This window comes from Mchenga conophoros, linkage group LG1, assembly GCF_057382185.1.
Source record: "Mchenga conophoros isolate Kocher_MC1m ecotype Shallow Benthic linkage group LG1, M_conophoros_male_GT1.1, whole genome shotgun sequence".
In the NCBI taxonomy this organism is placed as follows: Eukaryota; Metazoa; Chordata; class Actinopteri; order Cichliformes; family Cichlidae; genus Mchenga; species Mchenga conophoros.
The window spans coordinates 28,068,983-28,092,021 of record NC_140526.1 but is presented as its reverse complement, the minus strand read 5'-3'; the positions used below and the strand labels follow the sequence as shown (position 1 = coordinate 28,092,021).

At 39.7% G+C, this 23,039-nt stretch overlaps 2 protein-coding genes across 2 annotated transcripts; both read left to right on the top strand.

Moving 5' to 3' along the window:
• Positions 1-6,404: 6,404 nt before the first annotated feature.
• LOC146583521 (cell surface A33 antigen-like) lies at positions 6,405-12,814 on the top strand. Its single transcript, XM_085272807.1, has 7 exons — positions 6,405-6,584; positions 7,052-7,224; positions 7,323-7,539; positions 7,732-7,896; positions 10,770-10,886; positions 11,037-11,169; positions 11,645-12,814. Exons 1-7 carry the CDS (start codon positions 6,545-6,547, stop codon positions 12,081-12,083), a joined length of 1,284 nt encoding a protein of 427 aa, XP_085128933.1. The 5' UTR covers positions 6,405-6,544; the 3' UTR covers positions 12,084-12,814.
• Positions 12,815-17,341: 4,527 nt separating this feature from the next.
• On the top strand, positions 17,342-19,228 carry LOC146583520 (cell surface A33 antigen-like). Its single transcript, XM_085280921.1, has 4 exons — positions 17,342-17,821; positions 17,920-18,136; positions 18,330-18,494; positions 18,760-19,228. The coding sequence occupies exons 1-4, from the start codon at positions 17,603-17,605 to the stop codon at positions 18,954-18,956; spliced, it is 798 nt and encodes a 265-aa protein (XP_085137047.1). The 5' UTR covers positions 17,342-17,602; the 3' UTR covers positions 18,957-19,228.
• The last annotated feature ends 3,811 nt before the right edge of the window (positions 19,229-23,039 follow it).

Sequence of the window (23,039 nt, the reverse complement as noted above, 5' to 3'; positions counted from 1 at the left end):
AAAGCTGGGCAAACACTGTGCGATTTTTTCAGTCGCGTTATTCAGTTCCTGCTCAAACTGCACGATTGACTCGCAGGGGTTAGAAGTTGATAGGTCACGATGCAGGTCTCACACTATACCGCCCGATGCTCTGATGCGACCTGAGAGCTCACACTGTGCCTCCATAAAATGAAGGTTATAACAGAAAATCTGTCGCTCGCTCTCCCTCTGTCTTTCACTCACACAGACACACCACCACCATCAACTTTGCTAAATTGCTAATGAAAAACATGATCAGGCAGCTGTGATTGAGCAGCAATGTAAATCCAACTATTTTCACGGTTGTTGTGGTCGTGATAATTTTGTGATGCCACATCGAAAAGGCTCGGATGAGCTTTCCAAAGTTCTACAAGTTGTGCCTCCGTCGCTTTTGTCCAGATCACACGCTGCACAGCTGTGCTGCTCCATCTTTTTCACGGCGTTTAGTGTTTGCGCTGAGCAGTGTGAGCGCCTGTGGTGACACCCTCACGAGCGATTGATGATCGGGAGCTGGTCGTGAGGTGTTAATCACTTCTCGCTACCCCACGTATACTACACGACGCACGATGAAGGCCAAAATCGGTCCGATCACCAAAACGGTCGCACGACTCAAAAATCGGCTCAAAATGGGCCTAAAACCGCACAGTGTAAGCCCAGCATTAGAGCAGCAATGTTTGTTCCCCTCAGAGAAAGGGAAGAATGGGAAAAGGAAAACACCTGGCTGGAAAAAGTTAATATGGGCATGTGCAGTGAATATCAGCGCTATGTGGCCAGAAGTGTGATAATATAACTTATTTTGTGTAATAAACAACTGCAAGGATAGATGATTACAACAAATTGATGACTAATACATAAAAGTAATACATAGATGAATAATGATGATGAGTTATGATGCGTAATCATGGGAACAAGCGGGTTTACAAACAGGAGCAGCTGATTAGAAAAGCTGAAATAATACCTCAACTGAAGCCAATTGTACTAAATGCACTAAATGTGCACTGTTACAAGAATGTTTTTCTTTCTATTATTTTCTATTTCTATTTCTAGCTCTTTTTCACACACAAAAAAAGAGCTAGAAAATTCACCACACTGGGAAGGGTGAAGACAACTGGGTCGAGGTGTCCCTTATTTATTTTTCAGGGAGTTGGCAATTTTAAGTTAAGCAGGATAGAGTTCTTTTAAAGAAAGCTTTACTTATATTCTCAAAAGTTAAGCATGACAGGCTTCTGTTTAAGAAAGAGACCTGTTTTATTGTGTTAATGTTGTCATTTTGAGCTAAAAATAAATGGCTAAATGATCATTTGTTTTACATGTGTTCATATCACAAAGAATAGAATATGCATCTACTTAAATCAACTTCAAGTCAAATGGTTAAAAAAATAATTTCACACACAAAAAAAGAGCTAGAAAATTCACCACACTGGGAAGGGTGAAGACAACTGGGTCGAGGTGTCCCTTATTTATTTTTCAGGGAGTTGGCAACCCTAGCTGCAACCGTCTGGTGGTATGGGGAAGACAAAAGACAACGTAGCAAGTTCATCCCCTGTTGTCACCGCGGTCAAGTGAGCTGTCAGTTGTGAGCCGCAGTCAAGCCATCCGCCTCTTTTCAGTCGCATTAATTTTCTTGCGCTTCTACACCGGCATTTACGGCAGCACCTTTTCTCCTTCTTTCCCGATCGAAAGCATAGACCCGCGCACAAGTACACGCGCACACGCACTCACATATTCACGCGCGCGAACTCAGACATGCACGCATACACTGCTTTGGGACAGCCCAAAGTCTGGTCGCATATTCAAAAATTCATTAAAAATCATCCTGAATAGTTGAGGTCCAACTTTCAACACATTCTTACTCTGGGACACCTACTGTGCCTCTGGGCCAAGTTTCATCCAGATTCACTGTAATATTCCTATGAAATTACAGGAAACTTGTATTCAATGCAATACAGTCAATAGAATTATGACATTTTCAAAAATTCATTAAAGATCATCCTGAATAGTTGAGATCCAACTTTCAACACATCCCTCCTCTGGGACACCTACTGTACCTCTGGGCTAAGTTTCATCTCAATCTGCTGCATCAATAATTGTTTAATATTAATGGATCAAAAGGGCTGCTGAGAAAGTCATGACAGGGACTATAAAGAGACAGCATATTTCAGCCATATTTGCTTGTCTTCACTGACTTGCTTTGAAATCCAGATTTTAATTTTAGAATATTAGGTGTATGTGGTTCCTACAGAATTTTAAGGTTGAACGGGAATCAGAGTCTTCATCTCTCAGGCCTCTCTTCTGTGGATGTGTCACAGGGTGGAAAAGGACAAGTTATCTAAGTTTTTCTACTATGCATGTTTTGCTGTGTTTTACCTTTTTAATATTTTAAGATTGTACACTGGCTTATTTTTTATGAGTTTTACTGCATGTTTTAATGGTATTTATTTGGTGACTTGTCCTGGAAAGACTCCGCCCCTACCTGATAATAAACTGATCACACCTGCGAGAGATCCCAGAGAGGCCAATAAGAGGGCCTGACAGACCACAGGAAGTAGTTCGACCGAGAGGCTAGAGAGACGGCCAGGAGTAAGTGGTGGCAGGCGGCAGCGCCTGCAAGCCGAAGGGGCTGGTGGAGCTGGGCGTTAGGGAGGACAGAACACCAGCGCGCAGAGGACCAGCGCACAGGGCACCAGCGCAGAGAGTGACAGTACCAGCGGGGAGAGCGGAGACAGCACCAGCGGAAGGCACGGGACGGCTGTGTGGCTTTGCAGTTTTAAAGAAGCGGCGGGCGGAGTTGAGAGCTCTGCCCACCCGGGGTAAGTCTTCGACTTATCCCCTTTTATTGAATAAAAACTGCCGGAAGAATAGTGACTGCCGCTCCTCCCTTTCTCTAGCATATCAAGACGCGAATGCGGAAAGGAAGGAGAGGACTCCGCTGGGTTTCCCTTTTACTTCGCTGGATTTCTTAACTCCCTGGGACTTTTATGCCGTGGTGGATCCCACTGGACTTTTAATGTTGTGTTTTATTGATTTTTATTGTGTTATCCCTTGGCCAAGGTTGTTTTAATTCATCTTACATTTTTAACTATTTAAATATAATAAATTATTTTTAATTCTACAGTTTTGTTTTGTTTTTTTTTTTTTATCGTGTGCTTTCCCTTGGCGGCTCCACTGCTCTGCCCGCTTTAAGGAAGGTTTCCTTCCTTTTAAAAAAACACAAACCACCTTGGAAATAAAATCAGCCTTTCCGCTCCGTTACAGATGCAGCTCACAATATTAATTCAGAAGACAAACACCCATCTCAGCTTTTGAGATTAGCCTTAAAACCCTCAGTTTTGACAAATAGTTATAGTGGATCAGGTGACCCTGAATCTTCCCTTATTTGTGCTGCAATAAGCCTAGGCTCTTGCGGGCTTCCCATGATGTATGAATTATTTCCTTCTTTGCTCGTTCTGTGTTTATACATCTCTCTGCATTTAATCATTAGTTAGTATGTATCTCTTGCTCTCTTGCACAGTGTATATGTTGTCCTGTCTCCTTTTCATCAACCTCAGCCAGTCACAGTAGATGGCTGTCTCTCCTTGAGCCTGTTTCTGCCAGATGTTTCTACCTCTTCAAATGGAGTTTTTCCTTCCCACTCTCACTAATTGTTAGCTCATATGGGGTAATTAAATTGTTGGGGTTTTCTTTGTATTATTGTTGTGTTTTTACCCAGCAACATAAAGTGTCTTTAGGCGACTGCTGTTGTGATTTGGTACTAAATACATAACATTTAACTGCTAACACTGGAATTAATTAAGTTGTATAAATTCAAATTATATATTCATTGTGATATACTCCTTGTCTTTTGAAATACTTTATTTTCTGTTTTGGACACCTTTTAAAACAACATTCAATATTACAGGAACAGAAGCTCTTCTATTTCATGAACTACCAAACTTACTGATAGTAACACACACTGCAACTGGGAAACACCAGGGAACACTTAATTAAGGCACAATACACAATATATAGGTGAATTGATTTAGCCTCTTCACCACATATGACACTGGATACTGTAGCTCCTGTGAAAAATAAGGCCTCAAATCAGAAGTACCTGACTCTGTGGTATAATTCTCAAACACGCAGCCTAAAGCAGATAACTCGTAAGCTGGAAATGGCATGTCACAAATTTAGAAGATCATAATTTAGCCTGGAGAAACATTTTGCTGCTTTGTGAGAAAGCCCTCTGCAAAGCCAGAATATCTTACTGTTCATCACTGATTGAAGAAAACAAGAAAAACCCCAGGTTTCTCTTCAGCACTGTAGCCAGGCTGACAAAAAGTCATCCAACTCCCTGACTCCTCTGCCAGACTTCTGTTTGCTAATTTCTCATCAGCGTTCAACACTCTGCAGCCTCATATCCTGGCCACTAAACTTTCCACCTGATTTCACCTGGATGATCAGCTAATCCTGTGGATATTGGACTTTTTGACCAACAGGACTCAGAAAGTTTTGGTCAACAACTCTCTTTCCGGTCTCCGTTCCACCTCCACTGGCTCCCCCCAGGGCTGTGTGCTCTCCCCCCTGCTCTTCATCCTCTACATGGATGACTGCAGATCCACACAGCCCAACTGTCACCTGGTGAAATATGCTGACGACAGAGTTCTCCTGTCACTGCTGTCAGGCCCCTCACAACACCACGGGCCCACTCTTCAGGAGTTTGTAGAGTGGTGTGACAGCTCCAACTGAACATGAGCAAAACCAAAGAGATGGTGGTGACCTTCTCCAGTAGGCAGAGGGATCTGGCTGCTTCAGTCATCACCACCATCCACAGGAATCCAGTGAGGAGTACAAATACCTGGGAACTATCTTTGACAACCTCCTGAAATTCTCTGCCAACACGGAGGAGATTCTCAGGAGGTGCCACCAATGGCTATACCTCCTTAGGAAACAGCAGCACACCAACAGATATCTGTGGATGGTAGAGAACTGAATATCAGCTCGTCTCACAGCTGCTACCCAGGCTTCTTTTGGTAACATCCATAAGCTCCCTCATGATGCTTCCAGGTGAGGAAACGATGAAAAGAGAGCCCATTTTCAATCTTATTCCTTTGCCGGTAGTGCAATCTAACATTACAACCGACCACACAGCAAGCATTTGTTTGGCCTGCTAATATGGCGCCTCAATGAAAAATCATGGCTACACCCCATCCAGTAAGATCACGCTCCAGAGCCTTATTATCGTACAGATCTAGAAAGAAGACGTTGCATTTTTAACTCTGAGGGAGATGGAGAATGAGCCTATTTCAAAAAAAATGGAGTGTGTTCCTTTAAGTACTATATTGTATATATTGTCAAAAACTAAAGTGTACATAGCAGTTGTTGTATCTTGTTTACTGTATCACTGACAGATAATTTCAAAGTCAATGAACGCTACATTATGGTGTAATATGAAATACTGTAAGCAAATGAATAAACAGCTTAATTTTTGCTAAACCTTTGACTCTGTTTTGTTTGAATCCAACTGTTTTTTGCAGATGTACATAAAACATGTTGTTACTTTTATTATTATTATTATTATTATCATTATTGCACTAAATACATTTTAAATAAAGGATACTTTGATATACATTCTTCTGTAAGGTTGGAAATGTATTTTCTTCACTCTGAAATATCTTTTGAAATGCATTTTGGTTTGAAAAAAATATATTTTCAAATTCAAAAATATTTTTTTGACCATCACAAATACAACATATATTTACCATATATTTGAAATATATTTTGGCCAGGAAAAATGTTTTGTTTTTTTTGTTTTTTTTTACCGTATGGGCATTAATATCTCAAAATTGGACATTTTAAGATGACAACACCCTTTGCTTCAGTTTCTGCGTTGCGCCTTTGCGTGTGTGTTTAGGTGATAGTACCTCGTCAAACCAGTCTGACAAGGAAACAACCACTGGTGGTGTTGATGGTGGCTTTTTCCTTGGGAACACACACCCACCCCGCCTAGTCAGACTGTCTTGTGTTTGCTATTCTCTGTCGTTTTAAACGTACCTCGTTCTTCTCATTCTTATAAAATAAAACCGAATGTTCCAAAAGAAACCAAGATAAATAAAAGCGATACTTAAATACTTAAGTAAAATGTGATTCTTTTCATTTTTTGTGCTCTCCACAAGATGAACTAAAGATTTCGAGGTCCAAATGTCAAAATTTGGCATGTTTAATTTTAAAATGAGACCTGTGGTGGGAATAAACTCAAATCCTGAAAAGCCGAATCTAATTAATGAAGTATCCCCGAAAAGGCAGGTATGCTGGAGCAAAGGACAAGCTAAAACTCGTTAGGTGGGCGGAACAGAAACGTCACCTGAACCTCCAAAGGCGACGCGATTGGCAGGGAGCGCTACCAGTCAAGGTTGGGCAGCTGGCGGATCATTCTTTACGGGGCTGTCGGGTTTCGATGCGTGTGTGTTGGTTTCTCATTTTTCTTATAAAGGAAATAAGTAGATACTGAGCCGTCGGTGGGGGTTAGTTTGAACACTAAGTGTTTGCCATGGAGAAGAGGATTTTGTACTGGACGATTCTGTGTATGGGTGAGTATGTTTTTCTTTTAATAAACATTTCTTTCCTCTGGGCCTCACCGACCTGCCACACCTGTTTGTGCACCGTCAGGGTCGCGTATTAAAAAAGAGGAGCGGGCCCAAGAAGCCCGGAGTCACCATTATTATTGCTGAATGTTTTTTAAAGTACTATATTTCAGTGCGAGCAAATAAAGTAGAAATGGGATTCGGAAACCACACAGAATATATCTCTTTCTCTGTCTTTTTCGTTTCTCATTTGCATATGAAACTGGCTCCAAAGTTGAGCTGACAGTCAGGAAGTAGTTGTAACATATCCTATGTTTTTTTTAAACACAAATGCTCAAGACAATTTCCTACAGTCAGCAGGGGAGTGGGTTGGACCCAAAGAATACAAATGGTTAAATATCAGAACTTACTGTGTTTATAACTGCAAGTGAATAATACTGATCTCTTTGATTTTGTTTTTATGTCCATGACAGTGCTGACAGGTGTCGGTGCCATTGACGTTACCATGCCCCAAAGTCAGTATGAGTTTGCCAGAGGTGACAACATCACACTGCCCTGCTCCTTTAAATCTGCAATTAACATAAACACTGCCGAAGCAGTTGTCATCACATGGACGGCTTTGGCTCTGGAAGCAAATGTCAAAGATGTTGGTATCTACCTTTAATCTTTGTATTTGTGATCAAAAATCATAAGAACATGTCTTTGTGTTTTTATTACTCTTCTAATCCTGTAATTTTCTAACAGGCTACGATCCTCACTTACTACTATCCTATAAAGAAAACTGGCATCACACCCCCCTATAAAGGTCGGGTGTCCCTGGACGTGGATGTCCTGAATGGAAAGGCTAACCTAAAGCTTTCCTCCATCTCACTAGCTGACAACAAAGAGTTTGAGTGTCATGTGCAGATCCCAGATGACGAAGACGGCAACCAAGCTGCCTCCGCACGCTTGGTGGTTCTAGGTAATATATCACATGTTGTGGGCTTCCCCCTACTGTTCAGAGATATGACTGTTAAATTAACTGGAAAGTCTATCTGCTACATGTCAGCCCTGCGAAGGGTGTGACTTGCCTTTTTATCCATTACTACTTAGGAGTTTTATAGCAATTCAGTCAAAGAGAAATCACACTATATTTATATTTCTCTTTTTTTAGTGGCTCCCTCTACGCCCGTCTGTAAGATCCAGGGAACAGCACAGTACGGCCAGGATATCACCCTAAGCTGTTTGTCAGCAGAAGGATCTCCACCACCTACCTATAGCTGGGAACGTCGTAACGTGCAAAATCAGCCTGTTCCTCAACCCCCCAAAACCACTGACAGTAAGCGACACATTGATCCTGGAAAATTAATGTCACATGAGTACATAAAGTTTTACTAATCATTGCAAGAACCACTGTGGCTATCATAGTGATGCTCCACACTTAACGGTGCAAGTGGCCTTACCTTGTGTCACATAGCCACTGCTAGGGGTTTAATATTGAACCACATGGTGCTGTTTGATGCTCCCAAATCAGGACTTTTACTTGAACTACAACAACAGTGGCAGCTGTGTTTCATAGTAGAACATTTGAATATTTTCATTCATTGTAACTTTTTAAGTTTTCTTTCTTTCTTTTTGCAATAGCAGCACAAGCCACCACAGTTTCAGAATTGTTTCATAAATATTTACTCTCTGCCGCAGTCTGGTCTCATTTATAAAGCAAGACTTGCTAGGGACTATTTTTGTTTTTAGGAAGTGACAGAGAGGAAAGGCAGTTACACAATGATACTAGCAGACAAACTGCACATCTGATGTCACACCCTGCAATTATTGATTATTAAGTGTGCCTATGCCAAAAGGCACACTTATTACTATTGCTCGGATTTATTATTATTATTATTATTATTATTATTATTTTCCTTTTTCCGCCTGAAATTTTTGGACCGTAACTCGCCCCACAGTTTTGAGCTGGAATGAGTTGCTATGACTTTTGGTGTTTATTACTTCTATAGTTTTTTAAATATGAATATTTTAATGCAAGTTTTTGCCCATTGAAATGAATGGGAAGCAAAGTGAAACTTAACTTCAAATGTAAGTGAAACTTAATTTGTGGTGTGTTGGCTCACTCTGGTATGTCCCTGTATTTGGATTACCATAATGATGACAATATCAACGGCGCGCACAGCGTCGGTGCTTTCAGGAACCATTGGAATTCTTAAGGTTGCGCGTTCTGTTTGACGTTTAGTCAGCTGTGTAAAAACCAAGGAGGAGGGGGATTAATAAAGTTTTATTTTATCTAATCTAATCTAATAGCTTTAATCTCAGCCAAACCGATTTACTCACGAACAAACAAAACACTGAAAAAAGCCCAACAATAACATTTGTAGGTTGTCTAAGTGAATTATATATTACATTTAACCCGAGTAGCGAAAGTCCGCGATGATCTGAAAATGATGTGCCGGGAGTTGTGCCGTTCTCGGCCGCATCAGTAACCCTCGAGCTCCCGGCTAGCTGTCGAGCTGGTGGGTAGCAGACGTCTCCGAAAACATCGAAGCACTTTGGCAAATATGCGATATCTTGATAAACCGAGCAGATATTTGATGTTTACACAGCTACTTTCTCGCCTGAAAATATGTTAAAAGTTTATTTTGTGACCCAGAAATATTAGTAAGAGTAATTTTAAAACTTAGCAGCCGCCATTGCTGGAAACTGGAGTTTGAAACTGGAGGCAGGAGGCTCCGGTCCATTTGCACCAGAACCTCTCGCCATAAGAACAGTTTCTTCCCCTCTGCTGTTGGACACATGAACAATAACCTTATGACTGTTCCCACCCCTAACACATGACCCTACGCTGTGTTGACTGCATCATTCCATGTTTGGCACTGATCACCACCTGCACTCATGTGTATATATCATGTATATACCTATCTATTTAGCACTTTTAATTTTTAACTTTTAATTCTTATTCTTGTTTTCATGTCTATTTAAGCATAATTTATGACAGTATGTCTGCACTGAAGCACCGCAGCAATTTCCTTATGTTGTAAACCTGCCCAACATTTGGCAATAAAACCCTTTCTGATTCTGATTTGGCTGGGCCGCGCTATGAGTTCTGGGATATGGTGGGCCACGAAGGACACACCCGACCCATCCTTCAAATTCGGGGAAAAGGAGGACGCATTTGTCGGCTGCATTCGGAGCAGTCTACGAATTTGAACAGCCTTCGGCGCGTTGCTGTGACGTAATCGGTCTACAAATGTGGCCTCAGGAGGATGCAGCCCATGAATTTGGACATGACCAATAAGTCGTACAGCTGGGTGGGTGCTGTGTTACTGATGGTGAACTTTATTGTATTCATAAGGTTAGTTATTGGGTTGCCAACCGCCCCGTGCAAACGGAATCGTCCCGCATTCAGAGAAAATATTACACGTTTCGTATTGAGCTGAAAAGGAACGCAGTTTGTCCCGTACTTCAGGTAGAATGGAAGAAGACACAAAGCTGGATTTATTCAGAACGCTGTGTAAAAATAACAAAAAACAAAAAGTGAATGCAAAAGTGCATAAATATTTATTTTACGTGTTTGATGTGTGTGGCAGGGCGTGGTCTGCAGTGCAGCTGCAGGGGAGGTGGACCCACCTCAGCGGCATCTGCAATCACGCCTCTCAGGCGTAAAGTCTGTGCTCTCTCTTCCGTTTTTTTTGTTTGTTTTGTTTTTGTTTTTTTGGGTATGTGTCGGGCTGTAAGATGAAAAGCTACAGCCGGCTGTGTGGGTACAGCAACTATGTGTGAAAAGTGGTCCATAACGTAATGCTTCAAAGCGTGTTCATGCAAACATTGTCGGGTCTGCTTATGAACCTCTGCGCACAGCGTCTGCAAATCGGGGCTGTAAGAAGTCACCCCATCTTTACACAAAACTGTAAGCTGTCATCTGTGAGGCGCGAGCGGTGTTTGGTTTAACCATAGTTCATGGTGGAGAATGGCTGCTCTGCTGAGTTTTGCTCTCTGTAGCCGTTTGAATGGCAAACTACACCGATTAGCGGCGGCATAGGCACACTTAAAATTTCTTCAGAAATTTTCGCTTTCTAGTTGAACATACTATTCAGAAAACTCAGGATTTAATTTTTTCTGCATATGAAATTTAAAAAAAAAAAGAAGAAGCATGGAGCGGTTATATGTACCTTCAGTATATGTGACTAATTCTTTGTGTTTCAGAGGACGGCATCCTTTCTCTCTATAATATCTCCAAAGATACATCAGGATACTACATCTGCACTTCACGGAACAAGATCCGCTTTGCTACCTGCAACCTCACCCTTGCGGTCATGCCACGTAAGAGAAACATTTAATAGAGAAAAGGCTTTTCTTTTTTGTTGTTGTTCTTGTTATTTGTCTTTTTTAAGTAAATAAATCTTTACTCAAATTATGACGCACACCTCGGTGTTGTTCCCCCTCCTAACATGTCTGTCTTCAACCCTGCAGCATCCATGAACATTGCTTCCACTCCAGCACTAATTGGTGGAGTTGTCGGTGGCTTGGTTCTACTCATCCTCATCATCATCATCTGTTGCTGCTGTTGCAGGAAGAAGAACAAAGATGAGGAATATGAAATGGGGTAAGGTTCCATCCTCTTATTAATACAAGCAATCAACACAGAGGCACTCATGCTGACAGAACTGAATATTTTGTGGGATTTTAAGAATAGAATCTTTTTTCATGAATAAAAAACAAAATTTGCACATACCATGTCTGTGGTGTAAAGGGACCTATTCGTATGGCTGTAATCAAAGGAAGTTGCCATTATTCCTGAGCATGCAAGGGACAAAAAACTCCCGTTGTGTTTTTAAATTAACTTCATAGTAAATTAATGATGATTTTTTTTTTTGCACTGTGCCATATGAATTTTGAATTCAACGTCCATATGATTTCTTCATCTGAGCGTCAGAAAAAAACAACTTCCGTTCGTTAGGCAAGCACATTCACAGAACTTTTGTGATTTTTATTCTATTTTTTCTGTGAGTGAGTATTTTCCGTTCATTGGATGCTTTTGACTGCACTGATTGTGTGCGGGTGTTGTTTCCACTTTCTAGAGTTCATGAGGGGGAGGAGTACCACGACAAGGAGCCGGATAGAAACGGTGAGGGTCGACGTGTTGAAGTCCAGGGGAAGGACAGTTATGAGGACTCGAGTGTAAAGAGGACTGAACGCAATGAGGAAAGAAGTGATCCGGATCGCCGCGACTACGACGGTCGCCGCAGCGACTACGACGACCGCCGCAGCGACTACGACGACCGCCGCCGCGACTACGACGACCGCCGCAGCGACTACGATGACCGCCGTAGCGACTACGATGACCGCCGCCGCGACTACGACGACCGCCGCAGCGACTACGACGACCGTCGTGAGCGCTACGATGATGATCGCCGCTACCAAGACCGTCGTCGTGATGACAACCGCTACGATGATCGGGACCGTGATAGACCACCGGTGCCCAACAGTAAGCCCACAAGGAGGGACTACCATGACTAAAGCCTCCAACCTGTAAACCAGTTTCTGTTGTTGTTGGTTTTTTCTTACATACAACCAGATTATCAAATGGTGGCCTAGCTGTTACATAATGGATCGCCAGGAAACTTCAAAATTAGAGCTGAAAGAATAATATGTAATAATTTGTTTGGGAGGAATAGTTTTATGTCTTAGATTTTTAGGTCTTTTAAAGTAATTTTTCAGATTTTATATATCTGATATATTTGTCCTATGTTACTTTTTGTGTGTCGTACAGTCAGGGAACAGTGAAACGCTTGTCTCTCTGTGTACTGCCAGTTTTATGTGTAAATAAAGAATTTATTTCTACTGTGTGACATGTTTTAAGTTTTTGTCTGTAATATTTCCGTGCATGCGTCATGTTTCCTGTGAATTGTGGGAGTTTGAATGGTCTGGTAATATACTGATGTGTCATGGCTTGACACACAAACACAGGCAAAACATGCTGTCAAAAGTGTTATTGTTGCTTAAGTTTTCAGTTAATCAAATACATTTTGTCTCTCTTGCTGTTCACAATACAATTTAATGTAACTTCTTTATTAGCATCGCTGGGGGTAGTTTTCTTTTTCCAACCCAAAGAGTTATTAGCAATTACTCAAATGTTTTTGTATACAGTTGTAGAGACTCCAAACATTTACTTTTAATTTTCTATTGAGTGCTTTCAGTTTCTGTATCTTTAAAAAAATAAAATAAAATCACAAAATGTGGAACTTCTACTTTTTATCAAATTCAAACATTCTTTTTGTTATGCTGTATAATTACATGCTGTTTGGTACATATTTTGCATTGGCAATGTTATGACTATAAATGAGAATCATCAAAATCTTTTTAAACCTGTTGTGTGAAAAATGCTCTTAAAAAAGATGAAGTTGACTGGGCTTAGTTTTCGGCATGTGACACCAGAGCTCTGTTGCTTTATGTTCAGTTCCATATTTGCTCTCAACAACTAAACCTCTTAATATGTCTGTGTGGTCATTACATAATCAGTTGATTAGGAAACTGCATTGCTGAGCAGGTTTTCCAATGACGTGGCCACATTGCTTTTGTAGGTTGAATTTTTAGTGCGTTACATTTTACAGAAGTTTATAGTTTTTGATTGTTTGATGACTCTTTTAATAGCATATATAAATGGTGCTTTTCAACACATAGTTAAGACAGTGTCACAGCCCGGATCAAATACAGTGGCAAGGATTGGGAGAAAACATAAGATGATAACTTAGAAAGCAGGACACAGAAACATAAAAGGTGGAGTATTCATAAGGCAGCGGTGTAAAACAAGTATGGCTGAGTGGCAGTCTATGGCTGTGTCCCAATTCAGGGTCTGCACGCTTGAAGTACACAGTAAAATTTGCAGTGTCAAACTAACACTTAAAGAGTTAAATTTAACACTGCTTCCGAGTCTATTTGGTCCCATTCGGAATTGGTGTTAAATCAACTCTTTCTAGAGTGTTAAAACTTTAGAGTAAATTTAACTCTAAATAGAGTAAATATTTAACACTGAGTAACACCGCATAGTGTTAAATCAACTTAACACTACTAGTAGTGGTAGTGTCATATTATTTACTCTATCATAGTGATAAATTAACTCTTTGAGTAAAATCCCACTGATTTTTAACACTGAATTGAGTTATTTGAAATTAACACTGGGGGTTCAAAGAACTCTGATGGGAGTTGATGTTACTCTATACTGTGTTATTCATACACTAATCTCTAGTGAAAAATTAGCTCTCATAGAGTAAAATTTGTAATTAATTTTACACCAAGTAGTGTTACTAAAACTCTTCCTGTAGTGTTACCTTTACACTAGAGTTGGATGTCTCGAGACCACTTTTACGTGGTCTTGGTCTTGTCTTGGTCTCGACGGACTTGTCTTGGTCTCGGTCTTGGTCTCGCTGTTTCGGTCCTACGTTCTCAAATCGACATAGTGTTCGGGAGATTTGGAGTCAACCATCAGCGGAGCGGGGGGTGGCTTACTGGGCTTAAGCCCGGGTCATCTTTTCAGAAGCATGGGGTCTTTTGGAGTGTAATTTGTTAGTTAGAGGCCTGACTGACAACTGTATAAAACAAAAACAACACACGAAGCACAGAGCGCACCGTCGTAAATTCCCCCTAATTTTGGTATGATCCGAGCTCAGGCACTAGGCGACTGAGCGCAGCACCCATGTGAGCGAGGGGGGAGAAGCTGCTGCCTGCGAGTTTGCTGCAGACAGAGGAGAGCTTAAGTTTGACCAGGTACCAAAGCAAATCATTCGTACTGAACTAATAATGTAAATATGACGGTGTATCACAAAAGATTGATATCAAACTGATCACTTGGTTGCGTTACTTGCTCTTCGAGTGAATCAACAAATGGATAAATAAAAAGCCGAACAGCAATGCTGATTTTTTAGAGAGTCTTAGCTTACATTTCATATTTTCAGTTGTTACCCTCCACGGCTAAACAAACTCTCTAAATCGGTTTCAGTTGTGTACCGATGAACACAACAATGGACATAAGGAGCTTCTTTCAAAGAAAAAACTCAGGTAGATGTTATTTTATATATTATGCTTTGGATGTTGTTCAGTATATCTATGCAAAACAAGAGAAATTTCAATACACAGCAGTATATTCACAGTTGAAACCAGATATTTACATACACTTTATGGAGAAAACATAAAAACTTTTTTTTACCGTTAAACATGAATTTAGAGTAAACTTTTGTTTTAGATAAATAAATGTTGAAATATCTTTTGAATTAGTTAAATGTCAGAATAAAAAGAGGGAGCTGTCTATTTTAATCACTTTCATCAAATTTAGGAGTACATATACACTAAGTTTATTGTTAATTAATAAGAAAACTACAGACGATTCCATTCTGAGCTGAAGAAGCTTCTGATAGGTTAGTAGAGTCCATGTGAGTAAATTGGTGGCACAGCTGTGGATGCATATAAGGCAAAACACAGAGCCTGTTTCTTTGACATGGGAAAAATCAAGAGATGTCAACCAAAACACCAGGAAAAGAATTGTCGAGCTCCATAAGTGTGGCTCAATTTTGAATACAATTTGGTGCCATTTGCAATTAAGAAATACAGATAGTTTCTCTCTTTACTCTTAAAGTTAAAAATATGTTTTTTTTAATATTTATCAATCTAAAAAAATAAACATTTAGTCTGATTTGATGTTACAATTAAAAAAGTGTTTGTGTTTTTATCTGAAGAGTACATAAATATCTGGTTTCAACTGTATATTTGATGATGTTGGTGTTTGGCTTGATTGTCAGCACAAAGAGGGAGAGAGAGGAACAGAGAGGGAGAGAGAGACTGACAACAGAACAGAGATGGAACAAGAGCAGGTGAGACACACATGTTAGTCAAATGGTTGTTTGCCAAAACTCATCAGAACATGTATCTAGTACCTAGTGTTTCTTTTTAGATACCATTTGTTACTTTTCAAATTCTATATTTATTAAGTTATGCAGGCTTGTTTGCACAACAAGGCTAAATAATTATATAAACTTTTCTCAATCTAAATATTGTACTTTGGTAGAATTAAAAAATAAGTGTAGTGCAGGTCTATGATGATTTTTAGTGCTACTATCATCTAGTTCTGATTCTGGTTCTGTCTTGGTTACTGTTGTAGTCCTGTTTTAATTCCGGATCAGTTCTGGGTCTGGTTGAATTGGGGTTTAGTCCCTGTGTCTTGATACAGGCCCGACTTTGTTCTGCCTTGCTGCTTAATTAAAAAACTAGTTTAAGGTGTCCTGCATATGTATATAGAATAGCATCTGGCTGCAGTTTAAAGACTTTTTTTTGTCTCAGTCTCGGTCTCGGTCTTGGTCTCGTCTCAACTTGGTCTTGGTCTTGTCTTGGTCTCGATACCCTCTGGTCTTGGTCTTGTCTTGGTCTTGGATTAGGCGGTCTTGACTACAAGTCTACTTTACACACAATTCACTGTTTTGCAGCACGAAAACCTGGTTTTTAATAATGCTTTTACATATAAAACAAGTAAGCAAAAACCACAACTAGATAATACATTTAACAGCTTTATTTTCATGTCAGGCTCAAAATATAAAAACATCTCATGCAGTGTATAAAACACTTTAAAACAATGAATTTAGTTTGGCATAAAACGGCAATATGGAACGACATACAGGGAGGAATCTGAAATGCCATACTTGATTTGAAGAAGCAACACAGCTCATTTATCTTCAACACCTTCAGCACCATATTGGGATGCAGTCTGTTCCTAAATGTATGATGATGGTCATGAAAACACAGGGTTTCCATCAGTTTTCCACAGAGCAATACAATGCCATCTTTCACAACAATACTTTTGATCTTACAAAAAAACGGAATCTCAGACACTACATCTGTACAGATGATAAAGTCAGGGCGGTACTCTGTACCATGTGTTATTATCCACTTAGCTGAAAACAAACTGGTAGACAACACAGCTCCAAGCAATTTCTGGACCTTCTTCCAGCTCTCCAAGTGTCACCATCTTTCCTGGTCCTAAAGCTAATCTTTCAAGGCTAAAGTACTCCCAATGCTTTATTTTATTACTATTATATTTATATTTATTTTTACTTGTGGTGTCCTGTAAAGGTACGCTCTTTAAGGCTGCATCTTTAGCCTGAGGATGAATCTCAAAAAACACTTCCTCCATTGAGGAGACAAAACTGTTCACAGTAGATTGGCGTAATCCAGCTGCCCTGAGCTGTGCAACAGCAGAGGCACACATATGTACACAATGTAGCTTGCCATCACCAGTGTGTGAATGTGTGTGTGAATGGGTGGATGACTGGATATGTAAAGCGCTTTGGGGTCCTTAGGGACTAGGAAAAGCGCTATATAAATACAGGCCATTTACCATATCCAAAGTGCTCTTACAGTATTTGACCTTTTCAGATGTTGTGGGTGTTTCTTCTACATTAGTTGACATCACCTCCCCTGTAGTTCTAACTTCTTTAACTGCCACATCAGGCTGTAGATTAACACCAGTGTCAGCCTGTTGGTCAAAATAGTTAAGGTGTTTGGTATTTATGGGCAGAAATCTGTGCCACCAGAAACTGAATTTGAATAAGTTCAATTTGAATTTGAATTGCTCAGATTGAATCTGAATTGTAACTTGAATAAATGCTTTTGAAAACTGAATTTGAATTAGTCTAATTTGAAATTGAATTTATGGTTTGAAAATGATCATCACTAAATTGAAATTGAATTTTATATTATGAAAATGAATTGATTTGCTTTGAAACTGCATTTTATCCTTTAAAAATTCAGCTCTCGAATAATTTCAGTTTCACTTCTCACCATTCAGTTTCAGTTCTACAATTCAATTTCAGTTCCAAAATTCAGTTTTTTGGAACTTACATCCGGTTCCGGTTCAAGCGCAGATTAATAGAACTACGTTTTACTAGCGGACCGAAAGTGTTACTGACGGGAATCTACAGCGTCTTGAGCTGAATCAAGACTTCAGAATCAAGACTTCAGAAGTCATTCTGAATTTTTATTTTATTTTATTCATGAATAATACTGATCTCTTTGATTTTGTTTTTATGTCCATGACAGTGCTGACAGGTGTCGGTGCCATTGACGTTACCATGCCCCAAAGTCAGTATGAGTTTGCCAGAGGTGACAACATCACACTGCCCTGCTCCTTTAAATCTGCAATTAACATAAACACTGCCGAAGCAGTTGTCATCACATGGACGGCTTTGGCTCTGGAAGCAAATGTCAAAGATGTTGGTATCTACCTTTAATCTTTGTATTTGTGATCAAAAATCATAAGAACATGTCTTTGTGTTTTTATTACTCTTCTAATCCTGTAATTTTCTAACAGACCCCGATCATCACTTACTACTATCCTATAAAGAAAACTAGCATCACACCCCCCTATAAAGGTCGGGTGTCCCTGGACGTGGATGTCCTGAATGGAAAGGCTAACCTAAAGCTTTCCTCCATCTCACTAGCTGACAACAAAGAGTTTGAGTGTCATGTGCAGATCCCAGATGACGAAGACGGCAACCAAGCTGCCTCCGCACGCTTGGTGGTTCTAGGTAATATATCACATGTTGTGGGCTTCCCCCTACTGTTCAGAGATATGACTGTTAAGTTAACTGGAAAGTCTATCTGCTACATGTCAGCCCTGCGCAGGGTGTGACTTGCCTTTTTATCCATTACTACTTAGGAGTTTTATAGCAATTCAGTCAAAGAGAAATCACACTATATTTATATTTCTCTTTTTTTTAGTGGCTCCCTCTACGCCCGTCTGTAAGATCCAGAGAACAGCACAGTACGGCCAGGATATCACCTTAACCTGTGCATCTGCAGGAGGATCTCCAATGCCCACTTATAGCTGGAAACGTTATTGTGAGCATAATCAGCCTGTTCCTCAAGACCCCCAAATCACTGACAGTAAGTGACACTTTGATCCTTTAAAATCTTTGCTAACAAGAACAAATGTGGACATGATCAGAGCGACGCTACGCTTGGTGTAAAAGTGAGCTTTACTTTTGTTTCACAGCCACTGTTTGGTATTTAATATCAAAACATATTAAACATGATGAAAGTGAAAGAAAGTGAGCAGTCAGATGTGCAATGTCACTCTTCTCTATCACAGCCTGTATTAATTTATTGTATCAAATTTGTTGTATATCAAACCACATTTTTTGTGTTTCAGAGGACGGCATCCTGTCACTGTATAATATCTCCAAAGATACATCAGGATTCTACATCTGCACCTCACAGAACAAGCTCCGCGCTGCTACCTGCAACCTCACCCTCTCGCTCATGCCACGTAAGAGAAACATTTTTTTTCATAGAGAAAATTCTACAGAAAATTATTATGATACATACCCCTGTTGTTCCCCCTGTTAACTTGTCTGTCTTGCAGCATCCGTGAATGCTATTACCACTGGAGGAATAATAGGCAGAGTTCTTGCTTACCTGATCTTTCTCATTATCATCATCATCATCTTCTTCTTTTGCCAAAATAAATAGCAATGAGAATTACACCGTCGGGTAATGTTCCTCGTTCTGGAAGATTCAAGCATTTATTAAATCATTTTTTATGAGATGACTGGGAGAAAGAAGACACTTCAGGATCCTTTTCAGAGGAGCAGGGACATTCGGTGCATTTCTCCCCCCTGTTCTTTCTTACCCCCACCCCCAAAAAATATATATATTTTTTAAAAAGTCACGTATTTGTCTTATGATGCCTTTACTGCAACCAGACCAGAGTCTACACACATATTTGATGAATATTTCTTTTCCAAGCTGTACAGAAAGAGGACAATGCGACCAACACTGTGTCATTTCTCTATATATGAGGTTTGTTCTTTTCTTGTAATTAAGGAATTTATTACTATCACACAATTTTACCACTAGCCTATTTAATTCTTTCTGTGTGATCTTTCTGTACATGCATTAGGTTTATTTGTGAACTGTGTACAACTGTGACTTCGCTGCCGTTCACTCTGGGTTGGTCACATTCTGATGTGAGTCATTGCTCGATTGCGTAAAGGCAGAAACATCGACTACCTTCAGTTTTCTATCAAGTGCTTTCTGTTTCTGTATTTAAAAAAACCACAGTATTAGGGAAACAAAAATTAGAACTTCCACTTTTCTTTGACTGTATGAATTTCAGGACTCAGTCGCGGTTAGCTGCTGCTAACTGCATGGATTTCGTTTTCCGATTACTTAATCCCAAGAGCATCAGGAGAGTGACCAGATACACAAAATGGTTATTACTGTCAGCCAAAGTACTCTCACTAACAATTTATCCCCTGAATTATTTATGCACAAGTTGGGGAAGCAGTGTATAGTAGTAAAACAACTGTCTGACTGCAATTGCATTATGCTTTCCAGTGAAGTGTTTGCAACATCTGTGTGGTTTTCGTTTTTTATGAAATAAATTTAAAGAATTGGAAAGTGTGAGGGTGGCTGTTCAAAAGGAAGATGGATCGATTGACAGATGGACCTCACCTAGACTTATGCATTTCAAATCGGTGTGTTTGCATGCTGGTGAGAAGCTGGTCTACTTGCTGATGCTGAGCTAGCTTTTTTATTTACATTTATTCCTTTACTTACTTGTTTACTGCTTTAATACCACAGTGTGGGACTAATATGGCTTTAAAATGTAAAATCAAGTGATTGAGATCTCCTGTGTGACATTTTTACTCTGGAGTATCACACTCTTGTTATAGTACTTTGCACTGTAAGAAGTGACTGTTAGCGGTACCCACCTTCTATATGCAGGTCTTCACATCTGCAGCTGTGTAACTGCTGGATAGACATGTTGCAGCAGCCAATGGCTATTGAAGTCCCTGATAGTGTCTCCTCTTTTTCCTCCTGTCTGTCCAGAGCTCCTGGGTTTCTAATTATGCTTTTCTAACACACATTTGCACATTATCTGTAAGTCCATGTAAATTTGTGCAATCGCATTGATTTAAGAATCTGATTATGGTCAGCACTAAGGCATCAAAATCCTGTTTTGCAGTTATGCTTAATCTGTATGTTACTGTTACTGTATGTTTTTTAGTTTAGTTTTTTTTTGGGGGGGGGGGGGTTGTACTATATTTTATAAATATTTTGCTCTTTTACTTTTCTTTTTACTGCACTATACTGCTGAGTGACTGTCTTCATTGCAGTGTTGACCCTAACTTGCATATGACAAATAAAAGTGAAACTGAACTGAAATACATTTCTAATCACACATGAATACAAACACATGGCTGTATCTTATATAAAACTATATACGGACTCATAAAAGATAAGCATGCACTTCAGCATCTACTGATCACTTATAAATACAGTAAGCTAACTTTCCCTTGGTGACAGAGCAGTGACCTATGCCTGGTGCACTCGTAGCACAATCTGCTGGTGATCCTGTGTTTGACATGAAGACGTCCCACTGTGAGCACATGGAGTGATGTGCTTAACAAATAAAATGCACAACAATGTTGTAGTAAAATATAAAAGAAAAAATACAACAAGTCAAGAAACAAGTATTAAAACAGCAACAAAAACTAAGGTTGTTAATACCGAAATATTTAGGTTGATGTGTGCTAAAAGGCACACCATAAAAATGTGTCTTTAGTAACAATTTAAAATGTTCGAGCATTTGTGCAGATCTAATATTAAGAGGCAGACTATTCCAGAATCTGGGACTTGCCACAGAGAAGGCTCTGTCGCCACGAGATTTAAGTTTAGTCTGTGGAATAGATAAGGTTAGTTTTAACCAGAACCTCGTGGTTCTATCTGGAGCGTAAATAAAAAGGAGCTCAGACTGTTTAGTGATTTAAAAACAAAATGAAAATTTTTAAATAGGATCCCGTAAGAAACAGGCAGCCAGTGTAGACAGGCCAAAACTGGGATAATATGCTCCTTCTGTTTTGTACCAGCTAGCAGATAAACCGTTGCATTTTGGACCAACTGGAGACGATAGATAGAAGCCTGGTTCAAACCAAAAATATAGAGAATTGCAGTAGTCCAGTCTGCAAGTAATAAAAAGATGAATAACATGTTCAAAGACATTTGCTGGAAGGTATGGCTTAACCTTGGCTAGCTATCTCACATGAAAAAAGCTGGATTGGATTACTACGTTCAGCTGCCTACACAGTTTAAAGGAACCTTCGAGGTACGCACTGAGGTTTTTTACATTTGACTTACAGTAGGAAGATAAGGGGCCCAGGGCACTGTCACTGTGTTTATTAACAATGTTGCCAAAAATGACAACTTCTGTTTTGTTTTTAATTCATTTAAAAAATTGTAAAGCCATCCAATGTTTAAAGTCATCAAGGCAACGTAATGACAGCTAAAGTGGGTCTGTCCCTGCTTTTAAAGTCAGATAGATCTGCAAGTCATCTGCAAAACAGTGAAATGAAAGGTTGTACCATAAAAAAATAGAGCCCAGAGGCAACATATACAGTGCAAACAGGGCAGGACCATGATTAAGAGGGGTTATTTTGGAGCTGTGGAGGCCCATGCTGTCATAAAAAGTCCTTCCAGATAAGTAGGGCCGAAACCCCTGGAGAGCAGACCCTTTTAGCCTAGCATACTCCAGCCATGATAGCAGCATATCATGGTCGACCATGACAGAGGCTGCTGTCAGGTCCAACAACAAGAGGGCAGCAGAGCTGCCAGAATCCAGAGTTAAGAGAAAATAATTGAAAACCCTTAAAAGTGCTGTCTCAGTGCTGTGTAGTGATTTAAAACCAGACTGAAGCTTTTCAGAGATCAAGGTGTGTGGTATCGCAAGAAATTAGTTGGTTATATAAATATATGAGTATGCATAATAGTTATTATTCATAGATACCTACATCCTAAGTTCCTGTTATTCATCTGAAAGAAACAGAGAGAAAGAGTGTGTCGTTACAATGGTAATGCCAGGAGAGGCAGTAGAAGTTCTGTGTTACATTTATGTTGTAAGAAAGTGGGAGAAGAGCGTGTAGGAGGCAGTAAAAATGGACACTGATGTTCTGAACATGTACTGACAAGACGGTTCAGTAAACAAGTTGCAACCATACTCCATTGTAAGGCTCAGTTATTTTATTTTTATTTTTTGAAGATGCAAGAAGGTGATTAATCAATCTTGATTAAGATCAAGGTGCCTGCAACTGTAAATCGATCACTTTCTCCAGAACTTTTGAGAGAAAGGGGGGTTTCGAAACTGGCCTGTAATTAGCCAGAACAGTTGGGTCCAGGCTGTGTTTTTAAGAAGAGAAATATAGCCTACTTAAAACATGACAGGACACACCTGTACCAAGGGAGGCGTTAATGAATTTCTTGTTTTTAATTCATTTTAATTAATCTGTTAATTAATTAAGGGATTTAAAAGTACAATATAAACCAGCTAAGTAGTTTATCTCCCTATGTAGTGCTAACAATAATTAAAATATATCAGCGATAACAAAGTTGGGGAGTTTGAAGGGTGAAAGGGGGTTGATTAAGGAATCATGG

Coding starts and splice junctions, on each gene's coding strand:
- LOC146583521 (XM_085272807.1), top strand. CDS start 6,545: ATGGAGAAGAGGATTTTGTACTGGACGATTCTGTGTATGG. Junction 6,585..7,051: donor CTGGACGATTCTGTGTATGG/GTGAGTATGTTT, acceptor TGTCCATGACAG/TGCTGACAGGTGTCGGTGCC. Junction 10,887..11,036: donor CACCCTTGCGGTCATGCCAC/GTAAGAGAAACA, acceptor TCAACCCTGCAG/CATCCATGAACATTGCTTCC.
- LOC146583520 (XM_085280921.1), top strand. CDS start 17,603: ATGAATAATACTGATCTCTTTGATTTTGTTTTTATGTCCATGACAGTG. Junction 17,822..17,919: donor TGGAAGCAAATGTCAAAGAT/GTTGGTATCTAC, acceptor ATTTTCTAACAG/ACCCCGATCATCACTTACTA. Junction 18,495..18,759: donor AGACCCCCAAATCACTGACA/GTAAGTGACACT, acceptor TTTGTGTTTCAG/AGGACGGCATCCTGTCACTG.